This window comes from Centrocercus urophasianus, unplaced genomic scaffold, assembly GCF_019232065.1.
Source record: "Centrocercus urophasianus isolate 14NV4802_14NV808 unplaced genomic scaffold, USGS_Curo_1.0 seq_15, whole genome shotgun sequence".
Lineage (NCBI taxonomy): Eukaryota > Metazoa > Chordata > Aves > Galliformes > Phasianidae > Centrocercus > Centrocercus urophasianus.
In genome coordinates, this window is record NW_024884697.1 from 13,391,816 (window position 1) to 13,413,522 (window position 21,707).

Consider the following 21,707-nt stretch of genomic DNA (forward strand, 5'->3'; position numbering starts at 1 on the left):
CCTCACTACAGGAGGACACTGAGTTGCTCAAGCACAAGTGAAGAGCATTGAAGCTGGTGAAGAAACAGGTGTCCTGAGGAGCAACTGAAGGAATAGGGGATGTTTAGTCTGGAGAAAAGGAGGCTGAGGAGACCTCATTGCACTCTACAACCACCAGGAAGGAAGATGCAGCAAGGAAAATGTCAGTCCCTGTTGTTGAGTGACAAGTGATAGGATGTGAGGAAATGGGCACAAGCTGCAGCAAAGGAGGTTCAGATGGGGCAGTGGGAAGAACTTCCTCATGGAGGAAGTTGGATCAAGCTTTGGAATGGGCTGCTCAGGGAGGTGATGGAGTCCCCATCCCAGGCAGTATTTAAGAGAGATGGATATGGCAATAAGGGACACAGTTTAACGATGGGATTTGGTAGGTCAGGTTGGTGGTTGGATTTGATGATCTTAAAGGTCTTTTCCAACCTAAGTGACTTTGTAATTCTTGAATAAGTATGGTAGAAGAAAAGCAGGAAATTAGCAATTAAGGAAAATAATAAAACACAACGAGCTCCACAGGGAGAGAAACCAGAAGCATAAAACTTAAGATGGAGAATCAACACAGGCAGACAGAGATTAAGAGGACAGTGGACAGTGAGAGCTGTGCTGAAGCACAGCACAAAGGATACAGTGAAGGTGAGGGTGGTCACATGATAAGCCAGGGAAAGCTGCTGTTTTCTGTGAGCACAGCTATGGCAGACTGTAGGTCTGTCTGACACTGAGTGAAGATGACAGCAGCAGAGTAGCATGAATGAACAGAACACGGAAAATGCTGATCCGTACCTGGAACACCGCATCAGACAGAAGCCAGAGAGCCTAATCTTGGCATGATTTCAAAGTGCTTGTCATTTGATGGCTTTACTTACCTAGCTGAGCTGTTAGCATGACTCGAATAGAGTCACAAAAGTTATCTATTACTCGTACAGGACGACGTGTTGATAAATCAAGTAGCAGGATATGTCCTCCTCCTGTCCCTACCCACAGTGCAGTATTTTTCTGCAAGCAAATTGTCTTCACTCTTCCAGAATAAGCAACTTTATGTTTTGATTCTTGGTTTAGTTTTTCCACTTCATCCCTAAAAGTGTGGAGAGAATTTGTATTAAATTTTGGTGGCACGCCATCCCATAGCTGCTAGAACATCTCCCTCAGTGCCAGCCTTTCAAATGATCATTCATCAAGACAAACTGCAAATACCTCATGCTAATCAGTTCATTTAATTTAAACAGTCTGAGATGAAAACTACTGGACTTCTAAGAACCAGCCAGTGTCCTGGAAAAGATCTTTAAATAGGAGGCAGGTACACTTCTGTTTTTCCTCAGTTTACAGGAGAATAGGGTTTCTGCAGAGGGGGAGGAGCACATCTAAAGCTGCTCCTAGCCTTCATAAAAAATGAAATGGATGTGGAACGCTAAGGAAGAGGCAGGAACAATTTAAATGCAAATGTAAATTGCTGTCACTGCTATTAAAATTCTGATGTAGAGAGAAGACATTTTTTATTAGGGGATGCAGGCAGTAAAACTGAACACAAATCATGATTATCTTACCCAATCAGCTGAGGACAGCAAAAGACTTTCTTCTTCAATAGAGTTAAATTAATCTTCTTGAAATCACAGATTGTGAAATATAATAAAGGTCTTAGAGATCTGAGATTCCATATGGAATATTTTGATTTTCTGGGCCAGAAGAGAGGAAAGAAATCCCCCTAAGGAACTGGGCAAGCCCCTTATCACCAGAAATGTGAGGTATGTATATCTAGCACATCGTACAGATACGCTGGAGAAGGCAACCTTCAGTCAGCTTTCTATGCAAGAGGCCATCAGTTTAAAATAAAGTACTTACTTAAGAAAATGTGCACAGTCAATTAGTTCAGAAAGCTTTTCTGTCTTCTTGTCCCAGATTTCCACAAAATGGCTATTTTTCTTTGCCAAGTAGATGGATTTGTCTACTGCTATTGAAATAATGTTTGCATCGCTGTAAGCGTTGTGGCAGAACCTAGAAGAGAGAAAAACTCCAGTCAGAATTACAGAAAACATCCAGCAGAAAAAAAAATCTGAATATAATCAAGTTGTTTGTAACTCTGAAGAGATTTATTCAGCCTTACAACCCCAGTGGGCTAAGATACAATTGCAAGGGCTTGCTGTAACCTTCCTACACTTTAATGTAAATTCTCACAGTGGTGAGGTTGCACTGATGATATCCCTGGAGATATATTCCAAATCTTTCCTGCCTGTCTGCTCAAATCACAAATGCTCACATCACAGCAGGGCAAACTCCACCTTTTTTTTTACCACTCTTTCAATATTTGGAGCTACCTGACAGCTGCTGCAGGGCCCACAAGACCATAAGGGTCACTTACCAAGGATGACTAAGCCTAAAAAGCAGCAGTGAGATTGAGTTCACTTTGCTCTGCTCATCTCCATGCAGCCAACTGCCTTTTGGTCTGTTTTTCTCTACAAATGACTTTGGCTCTCATCCAGATCTACACATTGAATTATTACTAGCCCTGCAATTAATCAGAGTTATCTTATTCCACTGCCTCTTCAATGTATCTTGAAGAGCAGCTCCAAATCACGGACACTGACAACAGACTCAGCAACACTGCTGCTTGTTTCTGACAATTTCATTTGCTAAACTGCACACAGTTCCTTCAAAGCTTGAAGCACTCCTGTGACACACTTTCCATCTTGCCACTGAACTGAATTCAAACTACCAAAGCTTTAGTTTCTTCCTTTATGTTAACATTATTTTCCAAAGCAAATTCATTTCCTAGAATAATTCTCTCTATTAGTATCAAATCAAACCCTGTATTACAGGATCAGGAAAAACGCCCATAACTTCAGAGCAGGATTTAGCCAGATCAGAATCACAGCTCCAAAAACTACCTAAATAGTGAGAGGTCAGCAGTCACACACGATTCACCTATGCAGGACAAAAAGATAGATGCACGTGCAATACCAACACATAAGGAGAGATGCTGCTCAAAATATGGAGTGTAGCCTCTGACTAAAGCAACCAAAGCTTACACAAATGCCATCAAGGGAGGAAAGTGTTCATTAGCATTTATAGAGTTTTCAAATACATATTGACATCATAAACTCTTCATGTAGTAACAATGCATTTCCCTTGCTTAAAAGCAGCAATGAATACTTTACACATCACTCGGTGATCTTGATTTAATGCACACTGTATTTCATTGATATTATGGAAGGAAAATAATGGAAAGATGAACTTAAAAAACCCGAACAGATCCAGAACAAGACATCATACCAAAGTACCATCAGAAATCTTTGACACAAACAAGAAAAGAGCCAAGTGACATTACATTAAAAAACTTACAGTTGGCTTGACTTTGTTTCAATCAGCTTTTGGACAGAGAAATCACTAGATAAAGCTATGAGCTTTGTTCCACAGCCTCCCCAGATTGTATTTTTTTCAGATAAATACGTGGATTCATTTAAGCACATCAGTGGTGTGCTAACATTTCCTATGGTTAATATCTTCAAAGGTGTTGCACCCTTACACTGCGGGAAGAAATACACTCTCCATTAGAAACAAGGAGCACACAGACACACAAAGTAGGAACTGTTAAAGCAACACCACACAACCCACAGAATATTCACAGCTAGATCTTTTGAAATATTCTCCCTGCAGGATGGCAGGGACTGCAAGTCCCTTATGAATGCCCAAAGAATACAGCCTGCGTGGACAGAAATAGGACAGAGCTGGGACTCGTAACTTCTACAACTGCTGGCCCAGTCCAAGAAAGCCACATTGATATCCTAGTGGAAATCCAGACCAGGCCATATTCTAGCTCTGAAGTGCACTGCAACTCCATAACTGCCCTAAGTTGCCTATGGGCAGCAGCTAACCCTCAGGAACCAGCCAACAGGAATGGCTACTGGCATCTCTTTATATGTTCTGTGAACAGAACTCTGACCTCTAGGGAGTCTAAACAATACTGTCTTCTTGAAGTATCTGTTTTACAGAGGGAAAATGTAGTGTAGATTGAAAAGAAAAAAAGGAACTGTAGGAGCAATAGCTAAAGGAGATGGTCTCAGAATATTCTGAATAGTAACTATTAATGCCCCTCTCTAGTCAGGCCTTCAAAGTCACAGAATCATAGAACTGCTAAGTCCTAGAACACCAAATAATTTTCCCCTCTTAACTACTGGTTAAAACATTTATTGTAAAACATGTGCAGCTCCCCTCAGACTGTACAGAAAAATGATTTTTAATTTTAGAGAAGCAATTTAAAGATAAGCTGCAAGAAATAAAGCCACTATCAGTAAGTGCTTTACATATTACTGGCAGCGTTTTTAGAACAGACTAGAAAGAATAAATCTACCTTTACTGCTCTGTCTTCAAACACTGCCAGTGTACCATCAGCTGTGCCTACCAGAAAGAAATTCTTCTGCTTGCTGAAATAAAACAAAACAAAATAAAACAATGATTTCAAAAAAATGCACGAATCAGGTAAGACAAAATTAAATTAGTAACCACTGGTGCTTCAAGAGTTTCACTGAACCCTATCAGCAAATACAACCACCTGTGATCAGGAATATAGTTTCCAGTTACACTGGATACAAAAGGAAGTAAAAACATGGACAAAATAGGACAAAAGCATCTCATGAATGTAGAATTGTCACTTTCTGGACATCTCTGTTCTGTGGCACTTTTGAAGCGTAACACAAAATATTTAAAAGCCATACACACCTTTGCTTGGAAAGTGAATTACAGTATAAGCAGGTGATAGAATCAGACATCTTCTGCAGACGGTGTCGTCTTGTTTCATCTTCTGTGTTCACTGCCCACAGAGAACCAGAATGGGTTCCTGCCACAATCCAGTTTTCTTTCTCAGTAGGAAGGGTCACCAATGCCAAACTTAAGATTTTACTATCTGCAATATCCTGAGTCAGAAAAAAAACAATAAAACACTCAGCAAGCCAGTTGTGTTCTTAATGCAGGTGAACAGTAGTAAATTGCTGGTAGCAAAAATAAGGTACAATCTTCCTGGGCATTGAGTCTTCCCATGAAGGTGTTCTCCATGACATCGAATTCCTGATTAGCAGAACAATCTTCACCTGTACATCTATCCTCATAGCGCTGGGAAGGCCGCCTCAAACGGCACATAGGAAAATCTCTAAGGTGAACACTGGGAAAAATACTTTATCTCCCTATTCCAATGAAGGTCTCAAAAGCCATCAGAGCATTAAGCAAACGGAGCTACACAATATTGGTTCAGTTTAGTTGCTAACAGTAAAGCTAGAGGTCTAACTTTTTTTTTTTCCATTTTAGTTTTAGAAAAATAAGGCATACAATTCATACCAAGTCTACTAATTCAAATGTATCACGCTCAACAGATGGCAGACACTTTATGGAAATTCGATTTAAAAAGCTTTGATGATGAGTCACACTCAGTTCTGGAAGATGAAGAGAAACACATGGATATCACAGCTCATCAAGCCTGGGTAAAACTTTCCTATTGGCACAAGACAGGCACGAACAAAAAGCAAATCAAGAGAGCTGAAGGTTATCACCCAAAGTGTCAGAAGGAGGTGACACACCTGGGAAGAGAGGAATTGTTAAGAGACTAGCTGGACTATTAGGGGACGTGGAGGCACAAAGGGTATGTAATAGCTATACAGTTATTACTTCTCGTCCTGGCCTCCATGCTAGACATAAATAGCTTCCATAGAATCATAGAATGGCTTGGGTTCGAAGGGATCCCACGGATCATCACGTTCCAATCCCCATCTCAGTGTAAGAAAGAAACATGGTGTTGAAAAGAGAATTAGTCAAAAGTTCAAGCAGGATGGCAGGAAGAGAGGATAAGAGAGTGTTTCTGTTACGTTTCATGGATGCAAGGATGATTCATTTACAAGAAATCTTTTTTCTTGCCAATATCTCTCAAAGCTGAACTGTCCAGAAGCAATATCCTACTGTTCAAATGCAGTTAACTCTTCTGAAACACATCTGGGTGCCAACGAAGTTATAATAAATGACAACTTTCACACATACCTCACAAGTATGTCCATCTGTATTTAGGTTAACAAATGAAAGCTGTGCTTTTTCTGTGTTCCCATTGCCTATCCAGACTCCTGCCTTCTTGCAGCTTTGATTGGCAGCTACCATGCACTCTGCTGTGGAAGTGCTGGGTATTGAAACATACCTCATCAAACAGATAAGCTCTGCAGAATTCAAAATCTCATACACCTACAAAGAAAGCCACAGGATGCACGTGGTAATACCAAGGGCTTGTACAGGGCTAAATAAATAACAAGGGATGGATAACAATGTTTTGTGGAATACAGACATGCTATCTCAGCAAGTCTGCTAATTTGTATATTGTTAGCTAATTTGTATATTGTTACTAATGAGCAATGTTCAACGAGCAACTTTACCTTCATTTTCTTATTTTTCAGGAGATCAGTGGGATTAAGGCATGCTTCAAAATTTCACATCAAAGAGCACTGTGATGTGTGATAACAGACAGTAGATTTCAGATCCACGCCACTGTTCCTCCTCTCACATGCATGGAACAGTGTGAGGAATCTGATATTATACAACAAAGTCCTTTTTGCATAACCCCAGTAAAAAATATGAAGTAATCTGCACTCTGTTTCACTATCATCATTACAGAGCAAAACAAGGAAAAACAGAAGGCTGCAATAAATGGTTGGTAGATCTGAATGGAACAGTTTATCCTGGGTAATAAGGGCAGGCAGTATTCCATGGTTGTTTTCTTTCCAGAGAAGGAGAACAACACTGAAAACACTGTGCCTCTTACTGATGAAAACCTGCTATTTCTTTTTAGATAGCACAATAACCTCATGATGTCATCTATCACAGAAATACTAATAAACACACTAAGTAATACCTGGGAAGACGTTGGCCGTTCCTGAGGATTTTCCTTCAAACATTTTTTAATTAAATGTTCAACTTTAGGCCAGGGGGCACACCCATATTCTTTGACAGGATCTTAAATGAAAAATAAGATAACTTCTTAGGCAGCCTCTTACAGCAGAACTACAAGTTCTGAATAACTTTCTCCTTAATTTAAGAATCTAACTTCTTACAAAACTGCTCTAAGTAATACCACGCTCTGAGGCAAAATGTCAGAACACACAGCTTGGAATTGCTCATCTGCTATCACAGAAAAATGAGAGTCATGGAGTTAGAGTGTTTCTCATTAAAAGCAGTTAAAGTAAATGGATTCAGTCCCTTTTCATGAGGACTGAATCAGATATGTGTGAGTTATGTTAAGATTCACGCTGACCACTCCAGGGCATGTAATTTCTGTCTGTAGTCTTTTCAATTCCTATCGACAATTTTTTCTTTTCCCCAGATTTATTCTCCTGTGTTCAATAAATGCTATAGCACTTCAGATAAGCAACTCCAAATAGTATTTATGAGATATGAAAGTTTAAATCCCCACTCAGTGCTTTCAATGTGCATCTTATCACTAAAGGTGCTGACCACTGGAGGAACAAATCACTCATGAGTACCAGTGCTTGTACTGCTTTTCCTCTTGACTCATCAACATGTACAGCAGACACTCCAGTCCTCCATTAAGCAGAGGTAGCATGAATTAGTAAGTTAATGAGTAAAACCTACAAATGAACATATTCTGTTTGGCAAACAATGGGCTCTGTTTACTTGTGAACTCAGTCAGTCCTTTTTGTGGTGGAAATATATAAAAGATGACCATGTATACAGATGGAGCTGTATTATCCCCAGTAATTAATGCTTCTGATCATTATTATAAACTGGACTATTCTCTTTACAGAGTTGAAAATGTGTGAACTCTATCTCTCAAATAGAGAAGTCATATAACTGCCCTTTCTTAGATGGAGTGACTTTTCAGCTTTAAAGAACATTTCTTATCCTCCATTGCAGGGCAATAAATGAGAACACCGAGTTACACTGTCCAGCTGACTACATCATGTTCACCCTGCTTAGCCTTTCTTCAGCTACCAGCAACCACATATTGCACTGTATCTGGTATTTGAAGAATGCTACATAGCTAGGCAGGGACTCCCAATGCCTGACACATTCAAGGGGATTACTATTTAAAACCTTCACGGGCAGTGGCTGCTCTTAAAGGCAGTGCATTTATAAGATTTTTCAAAAGATTGTGAGATAAGCAGCTCCTCAATAATGTATCATGTAAAATCAGTAATGTATCATGATCAAAGAAGAGAAGTAGATTTATTTTAATGATACACTACACGATATACATTAAAAAGTAGTAGGCAAGGGTCAAGTCCAGACATGACTTTAGAAGATACCTCAAGCAATGCTCATTTAAGTTAGGTCTGGGCAAAATTGTAAGTATGGAAAATCTCTATCTCTTTCTAAAATGAACTTGATGCCTTGAAATTACAACCAACATACGTTGAATAGATGCTTATTTCTCACTATTTTAAGACTGTGTGGAAATGGAAGTTTCTAAAAAGTGTTATTGTTTGGACTCTACTTCGATCAACATCAGATACAACGTAAAACAAGAGCTGTTATTTTTAGAGGAAATGAAGCAAATGGCCTGGTCTCATGTTAGATCTGGAAGAAACAAGGCATACCTGGTAACTTTCCTTGTATTGCTAACTCATCAAATTCATTTGGAAACTTCACACCTTCCATTATTCTACCTCCTCCTGTTAAAATGTCATAGAGAAGCAAGCCAAATGAATACACATCAGCTTGCTGATTGTAAATAACATTTCCTCTGGCAACCTCTGGTGCTCGAAATCCTGCAAATAAATCATTAATATTCATGATTCATACCAAGTTGAAGCCATCTTTGTTCTTGTAAGAATAAACACTTACTGATGAAAATATCAGAGGCAGTAAACAAAAAATGTCACACTATTTCTGGGCTGGAATAGTTTGCATGTGGCAGACTAACCAAAATATCAGTAATCAATGTAAAGGAAGGAGATGGTACATAAATTACAGACCTCCTGCACCGATATGTATAAAATAATTTATTTATCATAAAAATTAAAATGAAAAACAAGTCTGCAGTCTTTTTGAAGAACTAACACTTAACACTTGAGGCCATATGTCATAAACAATTTCAAAGACCTAAAGGAACCGTTCAGAGTTCTTCAAGTGCTCAGTGCTTTAGGACTGATGCTAAATAGTTCTCTTGCAGGTGAGAGAACAGTGCAGGTATTCATTGCCTTAAAAAACAAACAAACAAAAGACCTATCCATGCATTACTGAAAATTCAAACAACAAACACTTTTAGAAGTATAATTTCAGTACCTCAAAATCTATACTAAAAGAAGACTTCTGCCTTTCAACTCTAAGCATTCTATGATTCTATGATTCGTAATTCTCTAAGAGGGGTTAGAGCACAAAAGGAATAAATGCTGAGGGGTACAAATCCGATACCACAATGTAGAATATGAGCATGACCACAGTCGGAGATTTCAACTATAGAGTAGACAGGAGGCTTCTTACAAACTTAAACAAAAAAGTATTGCTATTTTTTTGAATTGATGCAAGCCAAAGCATTTTTCCAGACCTGGTGTGCCTTCGGAGGTTTTAATTCCCATTCGGCAGCAATACTGGGCAATGCCATAGTCAGCTATCTTTGCAATGACAGCAGCATTGGGATACAGGGTAAAGAGCAACACGTTGTGAGGCTTTAGATCACGGTAAATGATCATTGCTGAATGAAGGTACCTGTTAACCAAAGAAGTATTTATTAGAAGCATTCATAATTCAGGGATACGTGTACACAAACACTACATGCATCATTCCCACAACAGTAAATTGTGGTTTCAAATGTGAAATAATGTGTAACAAAAAAGTGAAGAATCACCAACACGACCCTGCCTTACTAAACAATAGCTTCAGAATTGTTCTGATACAGTATTTACTGCCACACAAACACTGTAGAACTTTAGTGCCAAGTCTTATCTGCAGTGCCAGTGGTTGTTTGACAACAATCTCACAAGCTGAACTTTCTGTGCAAATTTTGCAGATTTTGTGGTTTCATGGTTGCACTTCCAGAGCTTCTGAAGACATTCGTGGACTTTCAGAAACGCAAAAACGTAACTGAATTAATTTCTGTGATACTTTAATACAGAATCCATGGCCACATAGCAAATTCCAATCAATGCTTTTGCCATATCTCTGCTTCTAAGAGCTCCACTTATTACCACAAAAAAGAAAAAAAACCCGCAACCTAAAAAACAGGTAAAAAAACCTTGTGCTCTGTATCAGATAATCATCAGAAAAATACAGGTATTTGTCTGCCCAATAAGTGTTCTGCTGAAGATGTAAGAAAAGATTAGCTTTTCATTTTCAGTATGTCCAAACTGCAGTTGTATTTTTACAGCAGCGCAGAAGTCACCTTTACCTTAAGCCGTCAGCTACATGTAGAGCTATCCTGTGCTGAAGTGTTCTAGTTAAGTTTGCTTTGTCTTGTTGAAGCAAACGATCAAGAGATCCTTTAAGGGCTAATTCCATCACCAGCATCCGGGGACGGACAGCAGCAGCCAGCAAAGACACTAAGCTGGGATGATGGAGGTGACAAAGCACTGCAAGCTCCTGAAAATTGTAAAATCAGATGAAATACTGTGGGCAGCATAGCTCTGAAATGTTTTGAAATAGTCTTGCACAGTACTTGAGTGTTTTAAGCTCTTTACCAGGGTTGGTATTCCACAAGCAGCACTACAGAAAACAGAGCATCACTTCTTACTTGTCTTAGGAGCCTGAGGGAAGTATGTTTATTGAAAATCTTTACAGCAACTTCTTCTCCAGCATAGGAGGCACGGTACACTGATCCAAACCCACCATCACCTTTTCAAAAACAACATTGAAAAGAATATTGAAAACAAAGGCATATCAGTCATTTATCAAAAATAGCCAAAAGGATCCTATTTTAAAATGTGTGGATCATCCACTGGTAAACATCATGATCAATAATCAAAACACGTTAAAAACAGAGTCCCTGTATAACAGTTAATGGAAAATTCAGAACTGAATAGCCTGAAATTCTGTGCATCTCAAAAAAACCATTTCTGCTGAGGAGAAATCTCTCAATTGTCATTCATACATTGCAGAACTGATTTCAACAGATTTGCCAATGTAAGCTCTCCTAAAAATGCTTACCCAAGAGAAATTCAGGAGCTTTGTCAAATTCCAGCTCATCAGTGTTCAACATAATGTTTCTAGGCAAGTCAGCCAGGATCAGATCGGGAGCAATCTGAGCGATGGGAATGGTATGTCTTGGCTGCTCTGGGTTCACTAAAAGATCTCCTGAGAAAAATACATTAGAATTTAAAGAAAGCACCGTCAGCAATCAAAAGGCACTGGAAGATGCACGGATCTCTAAAAGTGCACATGACAAACATAGCTATAATGAAATTTAGATATATGCGAACCTTCTTCAGCTTTTTTAAGTAAGTCATCAAGTAGTATTTTTTGGTGTTCTTCACCGTCCTCAAAACTGTACAGAGCCCATTTCTTCAACAGTGTTTCCCCTTCACCACATACATCTATATCCAGCAAACCTGGAAACCATTCTTCCATAAGAGAATCAATGTGATCCACAACTTGTCCCAAAAGGATGCAACCTTCAACAAACCAAAACAGGGAAATTGCAGCCTCTATCTGGTAAACTTACAATTATAAAGCTGAATTTTGCATTCCAAAAGGCAAAAGCACAACAAAGCAAAATGCCAAGCTGCAATCAAACTCGAGCACAAATCAATCTCAGGAATAATTAACCTTTTCTGCAAGAAGGTGCTGTAATTTTCAAAAAACTGTCTGGGTTGTTGTCAAATACAGCTGATTCCACCAGACAATAAGCTTCAGGAGACCAATTCAAGTAGATGCCTTGTCTCCAATACATTCTGTTAGGACGAAGAGCTCGTGCTAGAAAATATAAAAATTGATTAAAAATCTGATCTCTAATATGAAAGTCATTTTTTAAAATACTCAGAATAAATAATGATATTTGTTTAATTATCATTGTACACTTAGGCCAAAGAAACAAAACGGAGGCTACAACTTTGCAGTCAGAACAGCCCCACAAATGCTGAATATGTGTCAACTGTCATCAGCTCTATAAGGCAAAGCTACAAGCCAAACATCTAATGAGATGGTAAAAAATGCAGGGATTAAACAAATGCCTAAGTACATTCAGCTTTAAATGTACATTATCTTAGGCCATGTGTGAAACAAATCAGTGATTTAAATTGTTCCTCTATCACACATACATGGTATATCAAGATGCAACTGGAATTCTATACTCAGGTGATGGTTATAAGTAGCATTTGTAGATTAGCAATGCATATTTTGTACACTTTTCTTATCACTAGTTTTAATAAATCACATATGAAAAACCAAAGATGAATGAAATTACAAAGTTCAGGAGCTAAATCTCAAGTCAAAACACTGAAATAGTAGAGAAAAATTCCAAGAAAATCAACAGTTCTGACTGAAGCAGAGCTTTTGGACATTCATATAGGGACAACAGATTAACCCATCCTTCTGTGAAGAAAACCTCTTCTTTCCTATATTCCTCGTGGAATCAAACAACAATATTGCACACATATGAAGAGTCACTCTATTTCTAGCACTCGAAGGAGAGAAATAGGCCTCTAACACCTTCACTTTCTTTTGCACATCACTGTGAAGATCTCATGCAGTAATTGCTCCTGGATACTTCTAAATTACAAAAATTACCACTGCCATTTTTCTTACATTTCTGAATGGCCCAGAAAATAATTAGATCAAAATAGAACTGGGGATTAGAGCTTTGGAATGTACATGCTGATGTTTAGAGGAAATATGCTCACTATTGCATTTGAAACAAAAGATTTGTACCTCTTCCTGACAGCATATAAGGTGATATTTCAAGCAACCTGTTGATCAGCCTGGACCAAAATCCCATAGGAAAGTATGGCATCTCATAAAGTCTGATGATAATTTCTGAATTTTCACAGTGAGGAAGCTCTATAACAGGTCTGTGATCAGACAAACTGAAAAAACAAAAATATTATACTGTATTTAATGATGTACTTTATCCAAACTGATGTATTCATTAATGAATGAATAATACAAACAATCCAGCAACAGACAGTGCATTTACCTATTCTGTTTGTGATAAATTTTTTCTATAATTCAAACTCATCACAACCTCACAAAAAAACTTCTTCATTGAGAAAAATAAGCATTATTTAACACACTAGGGAAATCTGTACCTGAAGCAGAGAAACCATTACTTGCTTCAGACAGAGCAAAAAGCCCACATTTACAACATCTTTTTGGTTGCATTTAATCACTGCTCTGTTTTGAAGAGATTCTGCCTCTGAGTAACTTGATAGGTTCTGACTTCAAGCAAATAAGTCACAAGAATTCATGGAAAAAATTTACTTTGCAATAAATATCTGTAATGTCAGCAGACCATGATGTAAGGCTAAATTATAATCTTCTTGTTGTGGAGCATGAAAACTATTAAAGAAGTACTTTACTCATAAAGCATTTTATTTTTCAAAGATGGAAGCTTATCTGCCAGAGGATGAGTTTAACATGTCTCCGAAAGCATTTACTAAGTATTAAGTATGTAATATGCTTTCAAATGCCAAATTGCTCTGCTGATGAGTTAAGCTAGCAAGCCCTTTGGGAAGTTTTTATTATGATAACTTTCTATGGGTTTATGGGTCTTTGCTTACCTGCTTGGGATTAGTAGTTGGTCCTCTCCTAAAGGCAAAGCAATCTGAAACTTTTCCAGAAGTTTGAAGTATTGTGACATGTAGATCTTAGGAAACTTGCTCTTCTTTAAAAGGAATTTTTCCACATCTGAGCGTTTTACAATTCCCTTAGGGTATTTAGAAAAGCCTTCCACTTTCACAGTCAAAATCTTTCCAAAAAAGTAAAACAATTTGAGGTGTACAGTCATCATTAGATTGTACTTTCCTTACTAATGTTGTTCCCTGAAATATTTGGTAGTCTATTACTTAGGTGAAAAACTGGACTCTATGTCATTGTGAAACCAATGACTTCCATAATGTTAACCAGCAAGGAGACAGCAGTGATGAAATTTAACCTGTCCAAGCCATTAATATGCTACCATTCTTTAGTAGCTCTCACTGTTTATATTATAAGAAAGATATTCTATAAGCTAATTTATGGAAGTGTAGCCTAAAAGCAACATACACATAGTGATCCTTCATACCAGCACTTCACACAAGCAGAGCAGTGCAGACTACACCATGTCCCCAGTCTTCTCTCACTCTTACTCCCACTTTGAGCTTTTACTTTTACTTGAGCTCTGTAGGCTCAAACTTACATTTATGTTCTCTTGTTTCCTCCGCTGAATGAAAGGTAAAGTTTCAGAGGTTAGGTTATATGAACATTTATCAAAAAGCTTGAGAGTGGTCTTTCTAAATCAAAATATCATTATGGATTCACTTAAGCAGACAGCCTGTTACTCTTCTGTCCCATTACATGATTCTGCATCATCCACTTTCCTACATCACCAGTACAAGCATACAGTGGCCCTTCCTCACCCATTATTACTACTTTAATCCAGAGTTTCTGCTTTCTCCTCCACCTATTGCAATATCCTGTGGGATTACTGTGCACCTCTGAGGTTTTTTTACTCCATGGGTCTTCCTGCATCCAGTGCAGTTGAAATTATGTGGGGCATTATGTAAGAAATGGAACAACTGAGATGGGCAGTTGTTCAGAATGCAAACAAGACAGAAAAAGACAGGTAATTTGGGCCTTGAAGAAATACTAAATAACGTACAGAAACAGTGAAAAAGAATCATTTATAAGTTACAGTGGTTTGGTACAGGGGAAAAAGTTTCATGAATGTAGACATAGAAAGTAATCAGAGACTGACCTGTGCCATGATTTTACACAGCCACTTAGGATCTACAAAGTACAGGTCTCTTAGCTGCAATGCTGGGTCCTGAAAATGAAGCAGTACGCCTGCACAAAACACACTGTAATTAGCAACACATTCCTCATGCTCCATATTAAGCAGCATAACTGCCCCACTCTGGGCTGTCTTCCTTATGTGACTTGATACAATCAATTTGAACATTAAATTCAGTTATTGCATCTATGTCAGTATCTTGGAAGAATAGAATGAAATCATGGTTTGTTCAGCTTTACCTTTATTTTCAGATGTTTTGTTAGGTTTCTATCTGACTTGGGCATTTTTGGTGAAGCTATGCTCTATGTTGTTAATTATTTAATGTTACGAATTCTGTATGGTGCTGATACAAGCTGTTACCTGCCATTCTGTTCAAGCTGTTACAACAATTGTACCTTTCTTCAGGCACTGTGCAGCCTAACAAGCAATTAGATATTTCCAGGGAGTGACAATACACATAAGTTGTTACAAGAGTGATGCTTTTTATCATGAAATTCCTTTATGACATAATGATGTGGATTTTCAAACTGCAGGATTTTACCCATGGGCAGCATTTCAGTTTAACACACTGAGTCGACCCTGACTGAAATTTAAAAATCCATACAAGTCTCATCTGCTGCAGATTTACAACAAATTGCTAACAAAACATACACTGAAGATCATATTTTACCTGACTCGTTCAGAAAGTGAATTGCATGAGGGAGTTCATTTTCATCCAGTTGTAACTTGTTTTCTTGTACCATTTCTAGTAATCGTTTCTGATCAATCACAGGAAATTCAACCGGGACATTTTTTCTTTCCAGCAAAATTCTCTTCTCCAGCTCCAGATAGCTGTCAGGAATCAGCTGACCAACCACTGGCTGATCTCTTATCTGTACAATTAGGAATAATAATATAAAATGTATTTATTTACTCACATAAAGTGTAAACAATATTGCAACTCAGATGCAAACTATGGATATTAGCCTAATCGTAGCAGCAGCAAGGAATAAGAACATCTATTGACTAATGTGGCTTCTGAAAAATAGATGGGACTAATTCTTTGAGAAGTAATGTATGCATGTCTTTCTAGAAAAGAAAAAGCATAGAAGAAAATACTGCTCTATTACATGTATTTAGGAAAATAAAAAAATCTAGCATGACATCTAAGAGATACTAAGAGAAGCTGTGATTTGAAGTAAAAGGACAACATTCGCTGTATGAACAGATAATGCCATGCATCTCATGTTAACAGAGGACAACAGATAAACAAAATAATTTTGAAAATCACACTCTTTGTAATCTGCAATGTCTCCAGAAAAGTGAGGGGGAAAAGGGTAGTCGCTTAAGAGTGTCCACAGTCAACTGATGGTGATGGTCAGAGGAAAACAGAAGAGAATAAATCTAGCAAGATGAGCAATACAGCCAAGGATTTTGTTCCTGTTTCCTGTAGTCTGAGTTCCTTCCTGGACACATGCTTTGACCTTTGGTATTAGCTAGCCATTAGTCAGGTTTTTTATTCTCCAGAGGTGCTGAATAAGTTGTTTTCTGGGGGGAAATGGGAAACAATTGTCTTAACATTTCCCAATTGGCTTCTTAGTCTGCCCAAGAAGCTAAATACCAATGCATTGTGGCATTTCTGTGTCAGAAATGTAATTACTTTCTTGTGGAAGTTCAAAGACTCAAAGCATTCGAGGGCCATGTTTAGTGCTTAATTCAGTGCTTAATTCATAGGCAGGTACCTTGTAACTCCTTTCACAAAGTGTCTACATTATTTATGGAAAACACCTCCTTTCTTTTAGACTACTTTACTTTCATATGGAAGTTTAAACATCAGTTTAAACCACAGCCAGAATGCATGTGTGTGTTACAGAAATGATTTTTACTGCATTGGTTAATTACCCCTTGAACAGTGGAATGAAGATGGGCAGTTTAAGGATGTGGCTCAGCTGATGGTTCCTCAGAGAGGAAAATGAGGAGTGTCCACACTTCCCCTCCTTTGTAACACAACAGTGCGAGGCTAGCCATAAGAAGAGAATTTGCTCATTAAAATCATTAGAGCAATAATTTAGAAGTAATCTAGGTTCTGCTGTGATTTATGAAGTTCTGCCTGTGACTTTCGAAGCACAAGACATCAGTTTCTCCCTTGAACATTTAATAAAACTGTATATTTGATCAATATTGCATAAGCAGAAAAATAAAAACACCCACATTCTTTCTGTTATAGACTGGATCCTGTCTTTCTACCAGCTCTGTGCTTGGACTGCAACAAGTGGGTGGGTGGCAGGGATGACTTTAGAGACAACAGAACTACGAGCAGACTTGCCAGTTTAGGAGGATCACTCAAACCAGGAGGCCTTTTCCTGCTTTCATTCACTTTTCTCCTTCTAAGAACTCCATCACATAGTGTAATATCAAATCAGTAAATGAAGAATTAGTTGGCTTTCAAAAATCACAGAATCTTCTGTCCTGATCCACTGAAACCTTGCAATATTTATTACTGCAATTAGATATTGCTAATCAACAAAAATGGGTAGTTTTTGATCAGATTTATTCACAAGAAGAAGATGGACAATTTTAAATTAAATATTCTATTTTCTATCTTAGTGTTTGAGAAAGAAACTTAGCTGAGATCTTTGTTAAATAGATTTGTTGGTAGAAAAATAAATAAAGTAAAAACTGGGAATTTTCCATCATTATTTTGCTGTGTCTGCATTTTATACAAGGTAAGGTTACCACACCAAAAAATGTATTTAATTATGTGTTTAATGAAAGCCTTAAAATATATGTACTTAACTAGAACTAGAAGGTTTTCAATGTTACAAACACTATGCAGCTTACTTTGAAATGAAGACTCTCCTTTATTATGATTTTCCGAAGTCTCATAATGGAATCTGATTCTTCTCTAGCATTCACAAAGTGGGAATCCTGGATTGCTGGGAAGCCTCGCTTATTCAACAGCTCTCTAGTAATTTTACTCATGCAGTCCTTATGTTGCTTTTCATCAGAAACATCTAAGTGGGTGCCAACAAGAATGACGGGGGATGTTGAAGCTCGTGCCTGTAGCAATACCCACACAGTCCATTAACTCAATGTATATGCATGTAAACAGTGAACAGTTTGGTCAAAATAATCAATACAGTGATAAAAGAAACGGTTTCTTCCTTTTTCTTTTTAAATATATCTCTTCTAAGTTTGAGCAATGGGTAAATCTAAATCTGAAATACTACTTTATGCCTTTATTCAAAATACATGTAAACTTCAAAACCAGAAATCTACAGAATAAACTTTTTGAAGGAAGTGGTTTAGATCTGGATTTCATTCTTGGTAGATTAATAGTATTGGCAGTAACACAGGCAATTGTATTTTTCATTAGAAGAGACTAATACAGTGGAAAAGCACAGGGTACTATGCCAGCTGTCAGAGGAACAGTGCAACAACAAAACACCATCAAGCACTGCACAGCAAGGAACAACACATCAGAAGTGCTCTTCATCAGTGCTTATCTGACTGTACCACTGCTCAAGGTGAAAAGAACAAAAAAGGTAAGCTTAACAAACAGGACCCATATACAAAATCCTGATGTAATTGCATTGCCCAGCTATGGCTAACAATCAGACTGAAAGCAAAAGACAAGTAATGATCACTATGGGATGATTCCACCAAAAGCAAAAGAAAAACCTCGTACAGCAAAAGAAAAATACACAGGCAGATTCTAAGATCAATTTCCCTACTATAGTCCTGGGATCATTCCTTTTAACAACAGGATGCTAAGCATAAACTTAACAACATGATTTCAAATAACCATCTAGTCAGTTTTACCCGAATGGAATTCCATTTTCCCCAGAAATTACAACAGTGTAGAAGAAAAAGCATGCTTAACTCGTTATCCTTTTAATACAATCCCTTTTTTATATTTATCACTCAATCCAAAATACTGCCAGAACACACAAACTGTTCTGCACATCACTCTGCCATCTCAAGTACAAAATGGTGTCAGTCTTTCACATCCAATTCATAATACATTTCAGCACTTGCTTCATCTTACTAGTTCTGTTTACTGAAGAGCTTCTTTGCTATTCTTCTCTCTAAATGTATTTGTGGTTAATCTGCACTCATTAGCAGCTCCCCAGAATGTGGCACTCCATTCTGTACTTATCTATGGCTTAATACCTTGATGTTAAAAAGCCATGGCTTCATAGCATCCACCTCTGCTTGTCCTTTGCTGAGATCATAAACAGCAAGATACAAAGCTCTTTGGGTCATGAAGTGAGGGTGGGTACTGTAGAACTCCTCTTGTCCTAATGATAAAAAAAATCCCACTGTTTAGAACCTCATTCACTGAGCACCTGCAGATCATAAAAAGTAGTATAACACTTGCTCTCAGATCACTACTTCATAAATGAAATAAATGCTTGCATAAAATAATCAAAACTGATAGGAAACCTGCAATAACTACGAATTTTAGGTAGGTATTCTGTGGTTACTCGTTAACTGAAATGCAGTGTTGAAATATGTAAGCTGGTTTTCAGTCAAGAAGCATAATGTTCAACAACTGGATAGACGTGCTTGCTACATTCCATGCTTCTTTCAAAAACCCAGTACTAAATTTCTAATCACCAAAATATAAACTGCTTTCTTCCTTGCTCCTTCCCTTCTTTTTCCCTTTCCTTTCTTTTACCTGTTATTTAACCAACTTCAAAATAAGAGTCTTATTCACAGGCTCAGCAACTGAAATCACAAGATGTCACAACTGAAGCTAGCCATTTAACATGCATGCATATGCACTGTGATATAGGCTGTATTAAGCTGCTCACAGACCCATGTTTAAGAAAAACTTTTCTAAAGGTTGAAACACCCCTACATCTTAGAAGCGCTTCTAGAATCCCCCAGACTTAGAAAGGTTTACCAAAACCCCTATTAGGGAATTAGCAGAATTCCCTAATGAATATGTGGTCACCTGATTTGCATAATTTTACTGTCTACAATTTGAAATTTCACTTTAAGAATAAGCAATGCATTCATGTGTTAAAGAAGTCAATAATAAAGGATAATAAGCTCTCAACATACCTCCAAAATCCCAGACATTTAATATAAGCTCTTTTTTCATTTTGCCTTTCCCTTGAATGATCCAGTCTTTTACATCAATGCCTACTGTAGCTTTTGGACAGCCCAGCTCAGTTCGCTTGCATTTCATTAGCTGTTGTAACAGTGTAGTTTTTCCACTACCAGTGTTTCCAACAATCATTAGCTTCATTCTGTTATAAGGTACAGCCTTCTTCAGTCGTTGTTGAAGAAATCTAGCATGAAAGAAGTTGGCAGAACTCACAGAAATGTGTAATAAAGAAAAACACCAACAGACCTTGAGACCAAGCAAAAATCAAAAAACATACAATTTCCTTCAAATTTTCAGCATCAATTTGGTACTATTGGATTCTAATCTTTATTCTACTTTCAAAGTTAAAGCTTAATTCATTAAGTGAAGTCTTTTTTGCTTTTGTTATTAACTAAAAATGTACTCTATGCAATGCACTTGGGAAACCAAGGAATTCAAGAAATAACCTGTAAACACCATCTATTACTTGGTTTATAGAATTATGAAATTAAAACAGCAATGAAGCCATGTTTTCTAAATGACTATAATCAGTTTTGTGTGCGTGTGTGTGTGTGCGTGCAGAGTAGCAGCTGTACTGGAAATCATATGACAAACCAGCACTTCTCTTCAAATGAATATGTTGCTCTCTTACTGCTCACCACATACCCCAAGAAAACAAAACAAGAATATTAGAGAGCTATAGGGAAACAAACCTGATGATATCTCTGGCTTTGCATCCCACATGTTTGAAGTCCAAATTAAGATGGAGTCCTTCCAAAGGAAGATCCCAGATTTTGGACAGCCTTCCCATTTCATCCGGAAAGAATCTCAAATCGGGATTATGACTTACATCCAGAGAAGTCAAGTTTTCTAGGAAGCCAATCTGAGGAGGTATCTAAATAAAAGAACATTTAATAGACACCTAAATGTTAAAAAACAATATATTTTTGTATGAGCATGACTACTATAAACATTTAACAAAACTGGGTATTTTTACAGCTGTAGTTTAGTTCTTGTGTTTGTTTTTTTAAATAAACAGACCAAATGCTCCTCACTAATATACAAAGAACTTCATAATTAATCCATTATGAAACTGATTATATCACACATTCCAGAAAGAAAGCTTAATAGAATATAGGGACTTTTCTGCTCAAGAAAAATTATTCCCAGTAACACACCATTTCACTACTAGAACATTCAGTGATGTGAGGTGGTGACAGGAAAATTGTAGGAACATTGACAATCGAAACTGAAAAGTGAGTTGATTTTCTCTAGGTAGAATTTTACGGTTTACCTCCTTTAACTTGTTGTTGGACAGGTGTAGCTTTTCTAGCCTAGACCATGCACATGCCTTTTCACTCAAGTCCAAGACTCCTATTTGATTATGATTAAATAACAGCTCCCTTAAGTTCAGTGATTTCCAGTGCACCGGCCCAGGCAGGCTTACGATCTTGTTTTGACTTAAATCTACTGATCGCAAACTGAAAACATGAAAATACAGAAGAGAAAAGTTAGTGAACAAAATAAATCCAACTGAGATCAATTGGAACTGTACTGGTTTTCAATAAACAAATGGATTAGATATCAGAACAGACAGTTTTCTGTCAGGAATGTAGATGGGAAGATGGGAATTACTACTGTGAGCAGAAGTAATTAAGATGATATTATAAGCAGGTCTTCACTACCTTGGGAAAAAATAACAAG

The 21,707-nt window shown here is 37.6% G+C and overlaps 1 protein-coding gene across 3 annotated transcripts in view; it reads right to left on the reverse strand.

Annotated features, from left to right (window-relative positions):
- LRRK2 (leucine rich repeat kinase 2) overlaps positions 1 to 21,707 on the reverse strand; it is a 64,786-nt gene that overhangs the window by 7,054 nt on the left and 36,025 nt on the right. For all 3 annotated transcript variants that reach the window (XM_042815386.1, XM_042815387.1, XM_042815388.1), the window contains 23 exons: positions 21,298 to 21,484; positions 20,717 to 20,898; positions 19,979 to 20,208; positions 19,082 to 19,209; positions 17,750 to 17,968; positions 15,600 to 15,801; positions 14,894 to 14,982; positions 13,719 to 13,906; positions 12,871 to 13,025; positions 11,770 to 11,916; positions 11,424 to 11,615; positions 11,152 to 11,298; positions 10,739 to 10,839; positions 10,397 to 10,587; positions 9,557 to 9,717; positions 8,607 to 8,777; positions 6,905 to 7,005; positions 6,046 to 6,240; positions 4,741 to 4,934; positions 4,373 to 4,445; positions 3,364 to 3,548; positions 1,867 to 2,019; positions 894 to 1,102 (listed from right to left, as the gene is read on the reverse strand). In XM_042815386.1, the coding sequence (XP_042671320.1) occupies positions 894 to 1,102; positions 1,867 to 2,019; positions 3,364 to 3,548; positions 4,373 to 4,445; positions 4,741 to 4,934; positions 6,046 to 6,240; positions 6,905 to 7,005; positions 8,607 to 8,777; positions 9,557 to 9,717; positions 10,397 to 10,587; positions 10,739 to 10,839; positions 11,152 to 11,298; positions 11,424 to 11,615; positions 11,770 to 11,916; positions 12,871 to 13,025; positions 13,719 to 13,906; positions 14,894 to 14,982; positions 15,600 to 15,801; positions 17,750 to 17,968; positions 19,082 to 19,209; positions 19,979 to 20,208; positions 20,717 to 20,898; positions 21,298 to 21,484 (3,800 nt within the window). The remainder of the gene's footprint in view (positions 1 to 893; positions 1,103 to 1,866; positions 2,020 to 3,363; positions 3,549 to 4,372; positions 4,446 to 4,740; positions 4,935 to 6,045; positions 6,241 to 6,904; positions 7,006 to 8,606; positions 8,778 to 9,556; positions 9,718 to 10,396; positions 10,588 to 10,738; positions 10,840 to 11,151; positions 11,299 to 11,423; positions 11,616 to 11,769; positions 11,917 to 12,870; positions 13,026 to 13,718; positions 13,907 to 14,893; positions 14,983 to 15,599; positions 15,802 to 17,749; positions 17,969 to 19,081; positions 19,210 to 19,978; positions 20,209 to 20,716; positions 20,899 to 21,297; positions 21,485 to 21,707) is intronic.